This window comes from Ochotona princeps, chromosome 8 (assembly GCF_030435755.1).
Source record: "Ochotona princeps isolate mOchPri1 chromosome 8, mOchPri1.hap1, whole genome shotgun sequence".
Classification (NCBI taxonomy): domain Eukaryota; kingdom Metazoa; phylum Chordata; class Mammalia; order Lagomorpha; family Ochotonidae; genus Ochotona; species Ochotona princeps.
Window position 1 is genome coordinate 56,056,818 of NC_080839.1, and position 19,356 is coordinate 56,076,173.

The 19,356-nt window shown below is 37.2% G+C and overlaps 1 protein-coding gene and 1 long non-coding RNA gene across 4 annotated transcripts in view; one reads left to right on the plus strand and one right to left on the minus strand.

Moving 5' to 3' along the window:
* LOC101530279 (striatin) overlaps nt 1–18,056 on the plus strand; it is a 114,949-nt gene extending 96,893 nt beyond the window's left edge. For both annotated transcript variants that reach the window (XM_058668088.1, XM_058668089.1), the window contains 9 exons: nt 2,377–2,513; nt 4,552–4,727; nt 8,199–8,246; nt 8,907–9,028; nt 11,296–11,463; nt 12,441–12,581; nt 16,188–16,295; nt 17,508–17,594; nt 17,688–18,056. In XM_058668088.1, coding sequence (XP_058524071.1) covers nt 2,377–2,513; nt 4,552–4,727; nt 8,199–8,246; nt 8,907–9,028; nt 11,296–11,463; nt 12,441–12,581; nt 16,188–16,295; nt 17,508–17,594; nt 17,688–17,857 — 1,157 coding nt within the window. In that variant the 3' untranslated portion in view covers nt 17,858–18,056. The remainder of the gene's footprint in view (nt 1–2,376; nt 2,514–4,551; nt 4,728–8,198; nt 8,247–8,906; nt 9,029–11,295; nt 11,464–12,440; nt 12,582–16,187; nt 16,296–17,507; nt 17,595–17,687) is intronic.
* LOC131481024 (uncharacterized) lies at nt 13,009–18,862 on the minus strand. Of its 2 annotated transcripts, none has more exons than XR_009245994.1 (3): nt 18,731–18,862; nt 15,172–15,370; nt 13,009–13,109 (listed from the first exon to the last, which is right to left on the minus strand). It is a non-coding gene; the product is annotated as an uncharacterized LOC131481024 (long non-coding RNA). The 2 variants fall into 2 exon arrangements; XR_009245995.1 differs by having other exon boundaries at nt 15,172–15,373; nt 18,731–18,857.
* Nucleotides 18,863–19,356: the final 494 nt, after the last annotated feature.

Consider the following 19,356-nt stretch of genomic DNA (forward strand, 5'->3'; position numbering starts at 1 on the left):
CGGTTGCAAGAGTTGAAGCACTTGAACCATCCTCCATTGCTTTTTCCCAGGGTATTAGCAGGGAGCTGCATCAGAAGTGGAGCACTCAAGATTGAACCAGTGTCCATATGGTATGCCAGTATTGCAGGGGACAGTTTTACCACAATAGCATCCCTGAAAATTGATTTTACAGTGTACATTTCTGTTAACTGAAAATCTAAGATCGCAAGAAAATATATTAATAAAAAATTTCAAGCTTCATTAAAGAAATTGCCTTGATCTGAAATCCTGGAAGTATTTACAGTGTGTATAACCCTTCAAATTATTGTTCATGAAGCAAAACAGCACAAGAAAAAAACATGGTATAATCAAAAATGTTTTTCTTTTGGTAAGGTTCTTGAATTCAGATGTATTTTTAAACACAGATAAAGCGAAAAAACTCTGATTATAGATTTTCATGTTTGAATATTTTTTCAGTGAAATTGCTAATGCATTAGTAATCATTTGTTCGAGTTAGCATTAGCATACGTGTAATGAATTGTTATGTCATACTCTACATGTAGAATGTGTTAGAGAAAGGCTCGTGTCTGAAGAAATCCTGGTGCTCAGTCGTTCTGTGCTCACTGTTAGGTTCAGTCCATTGAGTTGGAAACAAAACTTAATCCGTTTCATTTATTTGCAGATTAGACCTGGATGTGGAGAAAAGTAGCTTTTTTCTTGTTCTCAAAAGGAGCTTTTCAGAGGTTTTGTCTCAGATTATGCATAAATTAGGCAGAATTCTAATAAAAAAGGTGGAGTACTATTTTCTGAGTGACACATAGGCAAAGGCGTAATATAAGCCAGAGAAGTGTCTTTAGTAGGAAAGTTTTGGAAAATATTTACTAACCTTCAAACTGAAGCATGAAATGCTTCTCTTCCTTCTGCAGGTTTGGTGCTTAGCTTCATGCCTTACTAAAGATTTCTCAGAAATAGAGCATTTAGGAACTGGATTGTGGATTTGGTTGTGTATAATTGATACTTCTTGGTCTCTAGTGTATGTTCAGGAAAACCTCCCATAGGCTGTGTATACCGTGTAATTATATTACTTTAGTTTGAATAATTCAAAAAGCAATGTCATTCTTAAGAGGCACAGTTAAATAATTTTTAAAAGCTCCTTTGGACCAATAGTGTTTAGTTGCCTAATAGAAAAGTCTAAGGAATCTTAGAAAGCAGTTGAGTGACACTGGTGTCCATTGTTGCTTTCTCTTCACTTCAAGTCCCGGTGGTCTCTGATGTGTGAGGAGACAGCTGTTGCCATCCTTACTTTTAGGTTTATGTAGTGGTTTCTAAAACTGTAGTTAAAATTGACCCATACAATGTATATGGTGAATTTCAGGATTCTTAATTTTCTGTAGTCATTTTTGTTTCAAAACAAAAGTTATCTGGAAATCTTAGAAATGAAAGCAAAGTAAGAATTGGACAAGCATGCATTATTGCAGCATGCAAATTAATAAGCTGCCCATTTTACCACTCAGTTGGTCAAGAAATAGAACGTTATCCAGACTCTACAAGTCCTGGTTCTCATCATCCTTTCCCTGCCCTGAGCTGATCCTGGTTTGTAGCATTACATATTAATTTTGTGTCATAAAGGTACACTACAATTTTAATGATTTTTATTTGGAATTTTCTGTATTTTTTCAAAATTAACCAATAAGAGACTCGCAATGCCTGCAGTGACTTTTATATATGTTTAGTGAATGTTACAGCCTGTTTGAATAATTAACATGGAATTTCAAATGAGGAAAACTTGCTTTCCTTGTCATATTGCTTCTTTCCTTTCTCTCTCTCTCTCTCTCTCTTTCATTCATCTTACTAAAAGATTTACTTATTCAAAGGTTAGTTACAGAGATAGAATGGAGAGGGAGGGAGGGGGAGAGAGAAAAGAGCAAAGGAACCAAAGAAAGAAGGAAGGGAGAAAAGAATGATAAATAGAGACATCTTCCCTTGATAACTGACTTCCCAGGTGGCCGCAGAAGCCAGTGCTGATCTCCCAAGTGGGTCTCAAGGACCCACAGACCTGGACCGTCTTTCGCTGCTTGTAGCCGATGGTAGTAGGGACTGGATTGGAAGAGTAGTAGCTGTCCACCAACCAGTGCCCATGTGCGATACTGGCATGGCACGTGCTGGCCTTGTGTTATTTTCTGTGTAGTGCAAAGAGAAGAAAAATTAATTATTGTATTTGTTTTTCTAATTGGATGATCCCTTTAGCTGTGGTTAAGGTATGAAAAAAACAATAAATTTCTTAGATTTTTTGTTCACTGAATTTTCTTGTTTAAAAGCATGCCCTTGTAAGAAATTTGGTACAAGCAAGTGAGTCTAAGTATTGTCTCATCAGAGGTATTTTATGTTTCTTTTTAGTGGAAGCATTAACATTTCCTCCTTCTTCTGGAAAATCATTCATCATGGGAGCCGATGAAGCCCTTGAAAGTGAACTGGGACTTGGAGAATTAGCAGGCCTTACAGTGGCCAATGAAGCAGATTCACTAACTTATGATGTAAGTAGTATTTTTCATGAATATAGAAATGATTTTTTATGAATATAGACACAGAGCTTGGTTCAGTTTTAGTTGTAAATCTTAAACGTTGCTTTTGTTGTTTTCTGCTGAAGTCAGCTGTCATTTCTGCTGCTGGTCCTTTAATGGTGGTTTGACTCTTCTAAAATTTTATTTATGATTTTGTTGTCAAAGTTTGATTTTATCTTTAATTAAATTTCTTCAAATTATTACATCTTTTTAAATAAGAGACTGATAGAATTATGATTCCTTATGAAGAACTACACCATTGTAGCAAGATTAGGAAAATCTGTCGGGGGGGGGGTTGCAGGGGAGTCCCAGTCTATACGAAATTGTACCACATAATTCAAAATTCAAAATAAAAATGTATTAAAAAAAACAAAATCATTATATTTGTGACTACATTTTCATTCTTAGCTATGTACAAACAGATTTTGCACACTCTTTGTCAATTTAAAATTTCTTGCAACATTTTTGGTCTTGCCTTTTCAAGTGTATATGTGTGTATAGAAATCACATACATATTATATAATCATAATTATATAAATTATACATGCACATATGTATATATACATTTTATTTAAAAAGCAGCCTCATAGAGATCAACAGAGAGGTCTTGTAGCTGCTGATTCACTCTCTGAGTGAATCACTCCATGAGTGGTCGTAAGGACCAGGGCTGGGTCATGCTGAAGTCAGAAGCCTGAAGCTCCATCCAGGCTGCCTGTGTGGCTATCAGGGGTCTAAGTCCTTAGGCCACCTTCTACTGTTTCCCCAGGTAAATTAGCAGGGAGCTATATTCATGGAGCTAAAAACTAAACAAAAAAAAAAAAAAAAAAAAAAAAAGATGGAGAAGAAAGAGGGCTAAGGTCCTGGGAGAACACAAGCCTACAGGGGTGAAGCCAGTGTTGGAGTGTTTTTTTCTCCCAGCCGTGTTTTCCATGGCTGTGTGTTGCCAAGGGATAGAAACTGATAGAACTTACCAGGTAGGTGAGGAACAGCTGGAACTCAAATCAGCACTCTGTTACAGGATGGGCCTCCTCTGGTCTTTTTGATCCTAGTAAGCCTGATTGTTTCTAAGTTGGAGCCTGTATTGCTCCTATGTCTTGTTTCCTGTTTATTTACACTCCAATCCCTATGTACAGTTTTTTTTTAATGTCTAAACAATTCTATGTGGAAAGCTGTTTGTAGAAATAGCCTTAGACTGACCTAAGGTGATGTGTTACTCTAGACAATCTATTCATTAACTTTTTTCAGCAGTCTTTATCCACTAGAAATCTGTAATCAGTTTCCTCCTTTTTCGAAGTTGGAGATGATCTGAGCTTGACCTACAGTCTCGTGACAGAGCTTGTTTGGGATGCAGCTCTTTGAAGCAGTGGCTAAAGCAGAGTAGTACACCATGCCTCAGTTTCCTGGTAGTTTTTTGGTAGTTGTTGAGATTAAGTTACCATAGAAGGAAACATTCAGTTGTGTTTGCTTTACCAGTGGAATATTGTTTTTTGATGTTTGATTGTGTTTTCTCTTTGTAACATTCTCCATTTCCACTCTGTAAACCTGGTTTCTAACTTGATGTAGAAAATTATCTTCTATTAAAAATTTTTTTTAAAATTTCAACTCAAGTATGATCATATTCTAAAATGTTAACTTGTTTAAAGATAACTTAGTTATTTAATTCCTACCCAAAGTTATGCTTTCTATACTATATAATAATCTGAATTACTTTTTGTAAGTATTGTGATGATAATCTGTTTTGCATTGTGACTTGATTCACTTTGTATAATGAATTATATTCACTTTTCTTGTTACAACTGTCATATTTCTTCAAAGAAAACTGCTGTTAACATCTTGCTAATTTTACATATTGATCTGGTTATTTACTTGAAAAATATTGTTTTGAAAAAATGTTTTGAAAGTTGCAGCAAGTGATGATTTAGTGGCAAATCTATAAGAAGTAATGTTAATAGATGTTTTTGCATTATCTTGAACTAAATATATAAATATCTTTGTTTCTTTTCTTTAACAGATAGCAAACAATAAAGATGCATTGAGGAAAACATGGAATCCCAAGTTTACATTAAGAAGTCACTTTGATGGCATCCGAGCCCTTGCTTTCCACCCTATCGAACCTGTTTTGATAACAGCATCAGAGGATCACACGTTAAAAATGTGGAATTTACAGAAAACAGCCCCAGCCAAAAAGTAAGAATATTCTATTTCTGAGTATTTTTTTAAAGATTTATTTGTTTGAAAGGCAGGAAAGAGTTGATTTTCCATCCTTCCAGGGCTGGGCCATGCAGAAATCAAAAGTCAGCAGCTCTGTCCAAGTCTTCCATGTTGGTGGCTGGAACTCACTGCCTCTCAGGCGCATGAACAGGGAGTTGGATTAGAAGCAGAGCAACCAGGACTTGAATCAGCTCTGTGGTTATAGAATGTGGGTGTTGCAAACGGCGGCTTGTATCATTGTGTTGCCAAAGCACCTGCCCTTATATATTGTATGATTTGCTAGGATGTCCGAAATATCTCATTCAGTTTACTGTGTCATGCAGCTTAGAGGTTTTCCCCTTTGTGCAGTTTAATGTTAGGTCAGAAAACTGATACTTAGGAAAAAATGGTGTTATCTGATGGTTTCCATGGGGTTTGTAAATAGATTGTAGTCTTTATAATATATATATATAAAGTATTTTAAATGATTGTCATATTTGAGAAGTCCCTTATCTAATACTGAAGATTTATTCTATTTTTGTAAAAGACAGACACATTTAAGATCATCAAAGTTTTTCTCCTGTCCTGTCTCATTGAGTAGTAGGTGTAGATATACACAAGACAGAGGACAGGGAGACTAATTGGGAGGTATTGCGGACTGATCTTAGTTCTGGTGTTTTGGTGTAGACTTGTTTAAGTATTTTTCACACTCAGCAATGTCCTGATTAAAAGGCAGGCATGCATGTGTGTGTGCATGCACACACACACACACACACATAATTTACATGAAGTGAACAAATTTCATGTATTTCACAATGTAGATTTAGGAGCACAGTGATACTTTCCACCCTATCCTCCCTCCTATAAAAAGCACTCTTGGGCATTTGTTATGGCATAGTGAGTAAAGCCATCCTCTGCAATGCCAACGGCGTGTGGGTGCTGGTTTGTGTAATAGTGCTTCAGTTCCCGTGCAGCTCCCTGCTGATGGCCCTAGTGTTGAGCTCTTCTTACTCATGTGGGACATCTGAATGAAGTTTCTGGCCCTTTGCTTTAGCTAGCCCAGCTCTGACCATTGCAGCCATCTGAGGAATGAACCATCAAATTTAAAGATTTATTTCTCTCCATTAACTCTGACTTTCAAATAAATAAATAAATAAATAAATTTAAAAAGTCATCTTTTTTTTTTTTTTTGACTTCTAGTGCTTGCTTTGAAACCTTGGTTTTCTGTCTAAGTGTGGACAGATAGGACTTACTATAAGGCCTTGTTAACATTCACCAAGCTAGACTGCATCCCACTTAGGATCAGTATAGAAGCTTCTCTCCTTGCTTGGGGTCCACGGTCCAGAATCTGTTGTCAAATGGGCCTTCTACTGTGTCAGACATTCTTATTATTATAAGAATACACCAGGTAGATTACAGAAATGTTATTACTGGTAGAGGAAATGTGTTGCCAAGTTTGAAAGAGTTCAGTGCAGTTGTATCAAGAGTCAGATTTAGAGAAGATTAAAAAATACATAATTTCACATCCTGTGCAAGATTTAACCAGATCTTCCTAAAACAAGTGTGCTAGTTCTACGTGCAATCATATTAGGCTAGAAATGTGACTATTTATATATTCTTAATTAAAATGGAGAAAAATATATATTTTTTTAAGATTTATTCATTTTATTACAGCCAGATATACACAGAGGAGGAGAGACAGAGAGGAAGATCTTCCGTCCAATGATTCACTCCCCAAGTGAGCCGCAACGGGCCGATGCGCGCCGATCCAAAGCCGGGAACCTGGAACCTCTTCCGGGTCTCCCACGTGGGTGCAGTGTCCCAATGCATTGGGCCGTCCTCAACTGCTTTCCCAGGCCACAAGCAGGGAGCTGGATGGGAAGTGGAGCTGCCGGGATTAGAACTGGCGCACATATGGGATCCCGGGGCTTTCAAGGCGAGGACTTTAGCCGCTAGGCCACGCTGCCGGGCCCGGAGAAAAATATTGAAGCAGATTTCTTGCTGATGCTAGTTTGTTAAACCATACCTTCACATGTAAATAATAGTAGCCTGTTTAATTTTGAACTTAAAACTTGGGAATAATTTTAGGAAAGAAGGCATATATGTATAAAAACTGCCATACTATGTAGAAAATGATAAGTATGTGTTGTACTTGGCTGCAAACAGTCACAGCCACTTTTAGTGTGGTGTGCCCATATTGGTGTTTTGAGTAATGAATAAGCTGTGATTTTGTAGCATCAAGGTAGGCATATTAATGTCTTCATAGGAAAACAAGGAAATTATCAAGTACTTTCTTATAGCAGACCTTCTATGTGCGTAGTGGGTCCTAGGATGTTTGTTTTAAAACTGTAGAATATCATTTAAACTTGTTAGTATTTAGGATTATCGTCAGTTTTCTGTTCTATTTTAATTATAGGGTAATATGAGGTTCTAAAAAGATTAAATAACTGGGCCCAGCGTGGTGGCCTAGTGGCTAAAGTCCTCACCTTGAACACACCAGGATCCCATATGGGTGCTGGTTCTAATCCCGGGTGCTCCACTTCCCATCCAGCTTCACTGCCTATGGCCTGGGAGAGCAGTCGAGGACGGCCCAAAGCTTTGGGACCCTGTGCCTGTGTGGGAGACCTGGAGGAAGTTCCTGGTTCCTGGCTTCAGATTGGCTCAGCTCTGGCTGGTGTGGTCACATGGGAAGTGAATCATCAGATAGAGGATCTTCATCTCTGTCTCTTCTCCTGTCTTTATATCTGACTTTCCAATAAAAATAAAATAAATCTTAAAAAGAAAAAAGAGTAAATAACTTGCCTGGATATAGTTGAAAATCGAAATCAGAAATCCATCCCTTTAAAATCCTGTTGTTTCTCTTGAGCAAAGCCGTATCTCAACTAGACATTTTGACAGTACTAAAATCACTGTTGTAAAGTACTACTGCTGAACGAGGAGCTTTGATTTTTTTTTTTAAGATTTATTATTTTTATTACAAAGTCAGATAAACAGAGAGGAGGAGAGACAGAGAAGATCTTCCGTCCAATGATTCACTCCCCAAGTGAGTGCAACGGCCAGTGCTGCACCGATCCAAAGCCAGGAACCTGGAACCTCTTCCGGGTCTCCCACACGGGTGCAGGGTCCCAAAGCTTTGCTCTGTCCTCGACTGCTTTCCCAGGCCACAAGCAGGGAGCTGGATGGGAAGCAGAGCAGCTGGGATTAGAACCGGCACCCATATGGGATCCTGGTGCGTGTTCAAGGCGAGGACTTTAGTCACTAGACCATGCTTCCGGGCTCAGGAGTTTTGATCCTTATTGTCATGAAAATGTGATTGGTATTGGGTAAGCTCGTTTTTGTATCCTGGGTTTTGGGAATGGTATATTATCATAGTATTTGTAATTTCTAAAGAATTTAATGATGGGCTCAGTGATAACTGTTTGCTGCTGAAACTTCAGGTGATTAAAGTGTTTTTTCTCTCTGATTCAGGAGCACTTCTCTAGATGTAGAGCCTATCTATACATTTAGGGCTCATAGGTAAGTATATGCTATCTTTTTATTGTATGCCAGTTGCCTGGAAGATATTTTACTTATGTGTTTGTTTTTTAATTTAGTAGTACATTTTTGTAAATGCTAAAGAAGCTGACAAATAATGCTGAATGCAAGTTTATTATAAAATTAGAAATTCCTACTAAAATTGGATTTTGTGTGTTTAAATTATATATGTGCTTTTATTAAAGTAAAATTGAGGTGAATGGATTTTAAACATTAGAAATATAAGCTTTGTTTTTGTTAAAGATAACTTAAATAACCTAGATACAAACATGGAAAGTTGGTTTTGTTTATTGGAATCACACATTGTATGCTTAACCTATTTAAGCTTAAGGGATAATATCTTTTAATTTTTATAGGCCATAGATTTACTGTTGCATAACCTTGTTTTTAATTTTTTTTACAATCCTCCGAAAAATGTAAAGAGGTTCTTAGTTTGAGGACTATGTAGAAGACTACTAGATTGGATTCAGCCTGTTGGACTGTAGATTATAACCATTGACTTAGCAGAGAAAGAAGAATGAAAAAATGCCTTGGTGGTATTTTTATTCATTCTAAAAAAAACCACTTGATGATTAAACATCGTTAGTTTTAAAGTTAGGCATATTATCAAATTGACTTTTAATATAATTTTTTTGTCTATAGAGGTCCAGTTCTTTGTGTTGTTATGAGCAGCAATGGTGAGCAGTGTTACAGTGGTGGTTCTGATGGACTAATCCAGGGCTGGAATACCACTAATCCCAACATTGACCCCTATGATTCATATGGTATGTGATTTCCCCAAAATCTTAAACAGTAAAATATTTTCTTTTTATATGTTTTTCCATAGTATCTACAGGTTATGTATACCTTAATCCATTATGTTTTTATGCTTGGAATCAGAAGTATTTCAGATGTTGGAGTTTTTTCCCGCTATTTTGTAATACTTGCTTATGCATAATGAGATTTCCTGGGGAATGGGGCCCATATTTAAACACTTAAGTCCATTTGTGTTCAGCATTCGCTTATCTTTATTATGCCACTGTTTTGATTGTGACCCATCACATGAGATCAGTTATAGAATTTTTCATTTGTGGATTAATGTCATTCAAACTATATAAACATATAATTAGATATTTTTGAAAACTAATAGGTAAAACAATTATTTTTGTTGTTAAAAATAGATAACGATATTTAGGAATCAGTATAATGTGTGAAGAAAAAAAACCATACTACCAGAGAAAATGGTTCTTACTCCTCAGAAGCTTGCTAATTGGAAGTGCTGGCTTGATTGACTGTTGTTTTCCTTTTAAGCCTCTCTACAGTCCTTGATACTTTATTAGCTTATAGTCCTCTTTCATCACTATCCTTAACAAATGACTTTGAAGGAAAAATAAAAGTTGGGGCAGTCATCAGTTGATCAATTATTGGAGGAATAGGTAGGCTAATCACTTTAGAAGTTCAGGACATCCAAGCCCTTAAAATACTTAAAATGTCTGAAAAGTTAAGTGTCATTTATTTTTTAGAACAGTATCATAAATCATAAATCTATGTTATATCACTAAAATTTCCCTAGCCTTCTCAGGTTCCTGAATGGATCGAAGGGTCATATATGTATAGTTTCATTATCATTATAGACTAATTTTGCCACCAAACCTGGGTTGAGGCAAAATAATTAATGAAAATTTCTTTTAGTATTTATTTATTTAAAGGAGTGAGAGTGAGAACATCATGGTTGCAAGCTAGTCAGGCAAGAGACAAGGACAGAGACAGGTGTGAAGAGAGAGAAAGGCTCTTCCACTGATTCACTCCCTAGATGGCTGCAACGGCTGTTGTAGGGACAGACTGAAACCAGGAACCAGGTGCTCCACTTGGAACTCTCATGTGAGTGGTTACAGGCCAAGCACTTGAGCCATCCTTTGCTGCTTTCTCAGACACATTAGCAGGAAGCTGGATCAGAAGTAAAGCAGCCAGGCCGTAAACTGGTGTTCATTTGGGATGCTGATGTGGCAGATGTGGGCTTACCCTCTGTGCCATGATGCTGACCCCACCCTCCTTTGGCAAATTTGTTTTACTGACTTCCTTTTTTTTAACTACTGTATTGTCTGTATTTGTATACTGAAATTGCTTAGAAATTTCTTTTCCTATTAGTTTATCTTTCCTGTTGTGTTTTATAGGTGTTGGCCTCCTTGCCAGGCACACCTTTCTACTTTCTGACTGGCTGACACCTTTATATTATGCGTCATGCGCTCCAAGGAGGTGCCACTCATCCCAGTTACCTTCCGTGTTAACTGTGTGTCACTTGTACCTACTCCCAGTCTTACTCTGTCAGGGCAAGGGCAGTGTTGTGTCCTCGTCACTGTGTGATGCAAACATTAATCACAGTGACTGGTTCACATTTGATGTAGATCTGAGAGAAGGTAAAGGCATTTCCAAATTTAACTCTGTGACCCATCTTGAAAAGTCAGCTCTTAGAATCCTTGTGAAGTTTAATAATAAACTTTTTCATGAGGCTATGCTAACTCCTCAATTTCCTTCCCGCTCTTCTCCCCATTTTCCACATTATCCGCATTTCAGTTGTTGTTTGAAAAATTGGGGATCCCTCTAAGGCTCAAGTCCTCCTCACTGCAGGTGTCATGCTCCCAGGCATAATTGCCATATTCATTGTAGAGCAGGGTAAGTGGCCAGGAGGATGCAAGGCCAAAATGTTGCAAGTGTTCAGAGGAGGGAAAAGCCTCTTCACTTCTCAGGGAATATGACTTGTGGTTGCTCCAAGACAATTAAATTCAAATGCTATGTATTGACTGTATTAAAAATATAGACAAGAAGAAGAGAAAAGGAAATACCTACCTTGTTTACATTTGTGTATTTCCAAGCCACTCCCCCTCCCTTTTTTTTTTATTACTGCAGAGTGGTAGAGTAATAATAAACTTGGAAGCGTTCTTCACAATTGTCAGATGCTTTTATTTATGCATTTTATTTTCTTTGCAATCTAAGTACCTTGATAATTTGAGTTTTCTCCTCCCAATTTTGCACCTTGTTGCGTTTCATATAGATCCTTCTGTTTTAAGAGCGCCTCTGTTGGGCCACACGGATGCAGTGTGGGGTTTGGCCTACAGTGCAGCGCACCAGCGTTTGTTGTCCTGTTCAGCAGATGGCACTCTGAGGTTGTGGAATACAGCTGAGGCGGCTCCAGCATTGAGTGTATTTAATGATAATCAAGGTATAGGCTTTTAAAGATTATTTTACAAAATATTTGTTAATGTCTCCTAAGTTGCTTTGTGTCCATTCCAGTCAGTTCCTTCTCGCTGTTACCAGCTAGAGGTCCTCACTTTGCTGATTTCTTTTAGTCATAGGTTAGTATTAGCTATTCTCTTCAAGTCAAATATGTATTGAAATTTTATATGTGTGAAATAGTGCAGTATATATTTTGTATCAGACATTTTACTGACTATAATGTTTCTGTAATTCATCTATGTCATAACAGTTTGCTTATGTTTATTGCTTGATATTCTTGCATGAAGCCATGATTTTGTCTGTTCATTTACCTCTTGATGGACATACAGGTTGTTCTCAGGTTTGGGCTATTAACACACCTGCTGTGGACATTCATGTATTTTTGTTGCAGATGGGCGGACACCTAGAAGTAGAACTTCTGGACTTTGCAGTGGGTGTTTATTTTTTGGGAAATTGTGAAAAAAAAATTTCCAAAGTGACTGTGGCATCTTTTATCACTGATGGCAATGTATGAGAACTCTGCTTGCCCTTGATACTTATCAGTATTTGCTATTATCAGTCTCTTTTAACAGTTGCCACATACTTGTCTGTATTCTTTGATAAATTACTTAATTTGAGATCTGCACAGCTAACAATAAATAACAGTATGACTGTTATACAAGTAAAAAATATCCACCATGGTGTTTCATGGGATTTGGCCTCACACATGCGTTCCTTGAGCATATTAGTTGAATTATAGGTAGAAAATCTGCTTAACTGGTAGGGATAATAAAATAATCTAGAGTTAAAAGTTATAAAAAGTTGTAAATTAAATAATCCATTGGTTGGTTATGAATTAATTCTTGATCTGGTGGAAAGATTTCTTTAAGAAATCTTTCCATAATTTGTGATGCTAGATTTTAAGCATGTTTAGAATTAGATCCTTTAATTGTCATTCTTTTGTTTATTTTTTATCTCTTTTAGAATTGGGAATCCCTGCTTCTGTGGATCTAGTAAGCAGTGACCCAAGTCTTATGGTAGCATCATTCAGCAAAGGGTACACCAGCATCTTTAACATGGAAACACAACAACGCATTCTTACTTTAGAGTCCAGTCCAGATACAAGTATGTACACTACTTTCAAATAGATTTTTACCTGAATCAATTTTTAATTTAAATTATAACTAGTAGAGTCGACAATGAGAAGTACTTGTGATTATGAAGTTGTCTGCTTTCTACATCTAAGAGCACAGTTACTTAAAAGGATGTAATGATTTACATTTGATTTTAAGAATTTAGGTTAAGTTTATAACAGTACTATTTAAGATAGAATTCGCACTATTCCAAAAAGGACTTCAGCTTATGTTATACCAAAGGATTAGCTTTCAGTTTAATTAGGAGAAAGCAGTATTTATTCTGCATAGGAAATAAAAAGGGCCGAGCTCTGTGGCTGTTGGAGATCCCCGATGCTACGGCCTGAGTTGCAGTCAGAGACTCAGTGGCATGAGCTAGGGATTGCTTACACTTAAGAAGGACTATACAGAGCAGCACGTGCCAGCAGTTGGAAGAAGTCAGATGTGGCACCATGACTTCGTTGAGGTCAAGTTCAAGAGTGTCACTTGCACTTGGGTTGTTCTCAGCAGCCTCAAGTACCTGTGGTGGATTTTCAGGCAGAAGTTAAACAGGTGTTCTTAACTGAGACACCAAGAATTGGTTAAGTTTTCAAAAAAAATAATAAATGCCTTTCCTTTCTGACAATTTAATTTTTAAAATTACCTTAGTTTTCTGTTTATTATATAACTGACATAACTCAATACTGATTAGAATGGAGATCATATTGTACCTCCTGTAATCCCAAATATGAAGCTTTCTGGTGGATACAAGAAGTCAGGAACCAAAATTTTTTTTGGGTTATGAAGAAGATACCGTGGTGCTTTTAAACTTTTCAACCATCACTTTCTTAGATTATAATCCAGTCAGTTTAAGTTCCAGTTAACAAAGAAAACTACAAACATGTGCATTGTTGTTTTAGTCAGAGAGCTATCTTTAATAGCTTAAAACGTCATCTATTCCATTTTGACGGTCTTCATTTTCCCTTTAGCGTCTGCTTTACTCTATGTTTTACTTATTTCTTCCTGATACTCAGAATTGTTTGGGACAGTGTCATGAGTAGAACTTTTACCTGTTTGGATGTTAAAAAAAAAGAAAAAGAAAAAGAAAAGAAGAATCGAAATTATAAATTTTAGTAAAGAGAAGTTTTTTCCCCGAAGAAGTACAGTTTTGGGGGCCGACATTGTGGTTTAGTGGGTGAAACCACCACCTGTGAAGCCAACATCCCAAATAGATGCTACTTGAAGTCCTGGCTGCTCCACTTCCAGCCCAGCTCCCTACTAATGGTCTGGGAGCCACATGTGTGAACTCTTGCACCCACATGGCTACATGTTCTGCTGATTTCCCAAGCCATTAGAGGGGAACTGGGTGGATTAGCTGAGCAAGGTGGTAGCACTGTTTTTTTTTTTTTTTTAAAGATTTATTTTTATTGCAAAGTCAGATATACAGAGAGAGGAGGAGAGACAGAGAGGAAGATCTTCCGTCCGATGACTCACTCCCCAAGTGAGCCGCAACGGGCTGGTGTGTGCCGATCCAAAGCTGGGAACCTGGAACCTCTTCCGGGTCTCCCATGCGGGTGCAGGGTCCCAATGCATTGGGCCGTCCTCGACTGCTTTCCCAGGCCACAAGCAGGGAGCTGGATGGGAAGCAGGGCTGCCGGGATTAGAACCGGTGCCCATATGGGATCCCGGGGCTTTCAAGGTGAGGACTTTAGCCGCTAGGCCACACGCCGGGCCCAGCACTGTTTTCTTTTCAGAAATATAACCATCGGACATTCTGAGTTATACTGAAAACATTTCAGAAAATTGCTGAGAATATTTTAAATTAAGACAATGCTTTGAAATAAGTGATAATTATTTTAAATTATGATAAAAATATCCTGACATTTCCTGAATTACTAGCTTTTATTACTTTTAGAGTTATATAATACAAACTTAAATTAATCCTTTATTCCATTTTTTACTACGGGTTATGCTTTTGCTGTTTGTATTTGAATATGGTGTTATATTCCAGAATTTAGTACATTGCTTTTTTATGTATTTTTCATTTCTTTGAAAGCGGGGAGACATACACGCACACACACACACACACTTCTTCCATCTACCGGCTCACTCCCTGAATGGCTGTAACAGCCAAGGCTGGACCAGGCTGAAGTCAGGGTCCGGGAAATGCATCAGGTTCTCCTGCATGGGTAGCAGAAACTCAAATACTTGAGCCATCATCCCTGCTTCCCAGATACATTAACGACGAGCTGATTCAGAAGCCAAGCATCCAGGACTGGAACCCTCACTCTAGTAGGGAATGTGAGATCCCAAGTAGTACCTTAGCTCTCTGGTTACTTGACTTTGATAAGTCAAAGGTAGTTGAAGCATATATTGAGTACCTGTAAACCCAAAGTAAAGATGAATATTTCTAAGTCATAAGGTAATAACTGTGGATATTCGGAGGATTGCTTTGCATTTTTGGAATGGCTTACTAGGCCTTCAATTTGTTTTGATATTCTTTGTATATTGCCAACTTTATCTAATTTACCATCAAGTAGAAAAACTTCCTTAGAAGTCTTACCCAGAGTGGTTTTACACAGAGTGAGTCTTGGTACACTCACATCTGGTACAGGAGTCCCGATTGTGTTTCTGATTCCATCTGCTTGTTGATGTGTAGCCTGTTGACTCCTAGTTGGCTTCCTGCCATTCACATTGGACTCAGATTGAGTTTCTGGCTTCTGGCTGTTGGCTTTGGAGAGGGATGCAGCAGATTGGAGATACCTGTCTGTTTGGCTGTCTCTGTCTTCTTTCTCTCTTCCTCTGCTTTGCAAGTTAAAGCAACAATAAAAGATTGCCATATAATAAAACTTTCTTTGGTTTGCTTCCATAATTTGATTTATGTCATATTCATTTTCTAAATAAGTGAAGCTACTTTCAGGAACTTTTCTTTCAGAATATATGGAGTTTTCACTTAACTGTTGTTAACTGTTTTTCTCCAGCTAGATTTTACAAAAGATATTGCTCTGTAATCTGCTATCTCTGGAGGAAAAATATTCATAGTTTGAATTTATTCATTTTTATTGGAAAGGCAGATTCATAGAAAGAGAAAGAGATCTTCCATCTACTGATTCACTCCCCAAGTGGCTGTGATGGCCAAAGCTGGAGTCAGGAGCTTCTTCCATGTCTTACCCATCCACCCCCGACACATGCAGGGTACCAAGGCTTTGGGACGTTCTCTGCTGCCTTTCCAGGCCACAAGCACAGAGCTGAATGGGAAGTAGAGCAGCCAGGTCGTGAACTGGTACCCATATGGGATCCTGGAGCATTCAGGGTGAGGATTTAGCCATTGAGCTATCATTGCCAGGCCCAGGGACTCTACTGGTCTCACATGGCACCATAGATTGTAAGGATAGAAAAGGAAATTTTGGTTTTTCACTGCTTCCACATTTATCAGTATAGTGTATGTGAGGCAATTCTCATTTTCTAAGATTGAGATTGTGGAAACAATTGCAGAGTAAAATTAAAGACAAAGTCAAATTATTTACTTTTTCAGTTTCTCAGATGAATCTTCAGATCTCTTGTGTGTGAAAAAAATCCCTCTATTTACTTTATGTTGCTCTTTAATTCTTCCTCTTAGCAGCTAACTCTTCCTGCCAGATCAATAGAGTCATCAGTCATCCTACTCTGCCGATCAGCATCACTGCTCACGAAGATAGACACATCAAATTCTATGATAACAATACAGGTAAGACTTGACTAAGAAGTGATTTTTAATCAAGCAAAAGAAGAAAGAAACCCTGCAAAAAAAAGTTGGCTGCTTTTGGTCTGTTTTGTTGGCATCTTTCAAGTTCACAGATTAAACTGAGCTTGCAGCTCAATTCAGTGTGTGGTCATGCTGCCCAAATCTACTGAGGCCAATCTTTATTATATAGAATAAATGGATTATTTTGGTTAGTTTTGTGGCAAGTAGATGGTTGGAGTCATGTTATCACTTGAAACAAAATGAAAAATTAATTAAATTGGAAATAAAAGTAGTCTGTTTCTATGGTGCATTGCAGTGTATTGTGGAAAAATAGAAAAATGTTGGAAGTAGAAAGATATGGTCATTACACATTGTAATAAATTATTGCATAGTCTTATTCAATATTTAGTAACTCAGTTATCAGTTAGCCCTATTCTGTGCTGCACATGGAAAATTCAGAGACCATCTGCCTTAGTTTTCCATGGGCTAATATTTTCTGTGTTGTAATACTCTTTGATCCCAATTGATTTTGAATTGGAACGTGAGGGGTTTTCCCAGGTTTTTTGGGGTTAATATCACACATATGAAAGAAATTCATGAATAGCTGTGCTGGGAGGAAAGCACCCTTGTATTTACAGCCATTTTTATCTGGACTGTTACTGTCTTTGTTAACATGGTAACTTTTCTTTGTTAATATGTTAACTTGTGCTGGTTTTGCTTGACTGCTAGTGATAAGTAGTTCCATAGATTAAATCCTTTTCCATGTGTTGTCCCACTTAAAGTATGGCCATGTTTGCGTTTTGTTCCTTTGTCACATTCTCTGTGAATTTGAACTCTCTTCCTACAACCCATATGATTTGTCCATTACTAAAGTTTGCAAAGTAGGTCATTAATGATACCTGAATTCTAACTAATGGGCATAACTTAAGAGGGTGTTTATGCAGAAATTAGCAACTTCCATTTTGTGGTATAAAATACAAGCATTATATATATATATACACATATATAGTTTTTATACATAGTATATATAATATAGTTTGAATTGTTTTTCTTCTTCATTATTATTACCATGACTGGAGGCAAGAGGGAGATACATGATTTAGATGATGTAAAAAAAGTTTATCAACAGAGATGGAGAAACTAATGTTAACATGGTGGCTAATGTATATTCAGAATGCAGAAAATCATCAGTAACGGTTACTCTTTTGTCCAAAGGCAAACTGATCCACTCAATGGTAGCTCACCTAGAAGCTGTTACAAGTTTAGCAGTTGATCCTAATGGCCTGTACTTGATGTCTGGCAGTAAGTACATCAACTACAGATTATTTATTTATTTTTTTATCATCATCTTGAAAATCTGATTTTCCCTTTCCGTTTTTCTTTTGTTTGGTATAGGTCATGACTGCTCAATACGGTTGTGGAATCTGGAAAGTAAGACGTGTATTCAAGAGTTCACAGCTCATCGGAAAAAGTTTGAAGAATCGATTCATGATGTTGCTTTCCACCCATCCAAATGCTACATTGCCAGTGCTGGAGCTGATGCATTGGCTAAAGTCTTTGTATGACACATTGCATCGTTTTCATCATGTAGCTCTTTATAAATAATTGACTAACTGCACAAAAGAGATACAGAAGACCAGGGCAAGAATCAGCTCAGCTTGCCCTTTTGTTCTACTGAAGGAGCACAGAGAACATTTGTTAAAAGCATAGTTTCGCAATTCGTATACTGTTTTCTAAAATTAAAGTTTGTCCAGGTTGCTGCAAGCTCAGTTTAATCTGTGATCTTGAAAACTGTCTCAAATTGTCCCCCAAAATAGACCCTTTTATTTCTGAGGTGGTTCTAATTTGCTAAGCAGGCCTGAGCGACACAGGTTTAGCTTGTCCCTATTGATATGTGGTGTGTTGTAATGGATAATTAAAAAACTTGGTGGCTGGAAATGAATAGAGGAAAAGCAGAAACTTAGATCTAGTTCTCCTCTGACAACTCTTACTAAACATGTTAGTCAAACAGTAATCTTTACTCTGTCCACTGTACTAATGAATCCCTTTGTGTGTGATGACCAGGCAGTGTTAAAATTAGCTTACTTTAGCTGTTTACATAAAGCAACTGGCAAAACATCTTATCTATTAGAGGAGGAAAATGCAGTAATATGTTACACATATTATTACTCAGAAATTCTAAACAAGTATTTAGTTTGTGAGCAGATTTCTTTATTGTATTACAGTTTTGAAAATAGATTTGGCAGCATTCTCAAGTTTAGCTGTCATGCACTCGCCATTATAAATAGTCTATAGAGTCTGCTTTTACTAAAGGACTTAACTTATTCAGGTTTGAGATCTGTTTATTTTTAAGGGCAAGCAGGGCATATCTCTGTAATAATTTCTTTTTTTAATTGTATTTTATTCCTATGAAGTGGTTCTTATTGATGAATTCTTACCTTTCAGTGACTGAAGGGACAGAAGTTACTACTAGTACTCATTTCTCAGCACCCGCTTAACCATGCTTCTGCTGATCTGTTCCTTGTCTTTCACATTCATGTTATCTGACACCTACCAGAAGTAATTCATCATTATGAAGTTTTAAGAGTCCAAAGAAAATGGTTAACCTCAGGCAGTTGCTTTTGAAGTAGGAAATAAAGGAAATAAAGGATATTAACATATCCAAGAAGAAGAACCTCCTATGAAAGAGTTCCATGACTAATAAGGGCTAAAAGAGTCTGCCTTTCTCTCTCTCCTCCCTGCCCCCATCCTCCATTATTTAATTGGAATCCAAGTTGGAATGCTTCTCTGATCCTACTTTATCTATGACCTTATATTGTATGTGGTTTACCGGTGGGATTTCCACGAGCCACTACCTGAAATGAGTCCCTTGTCTAACAGCTGTCATGCCTCTCCTCATACTCTTTCTCTTGTTTGTCTGAAATTGTAGTGATGAAAGTTATAAATAAATTGCTGAAGTTCAGCTTTTCACCAAAATTTGTAATAGGTTCTCAGACTTTTTAAAAAAGTATACCCATAAGTATTTAACAGATTAAAGTAATTCTTACATTCCTATCCTCATATA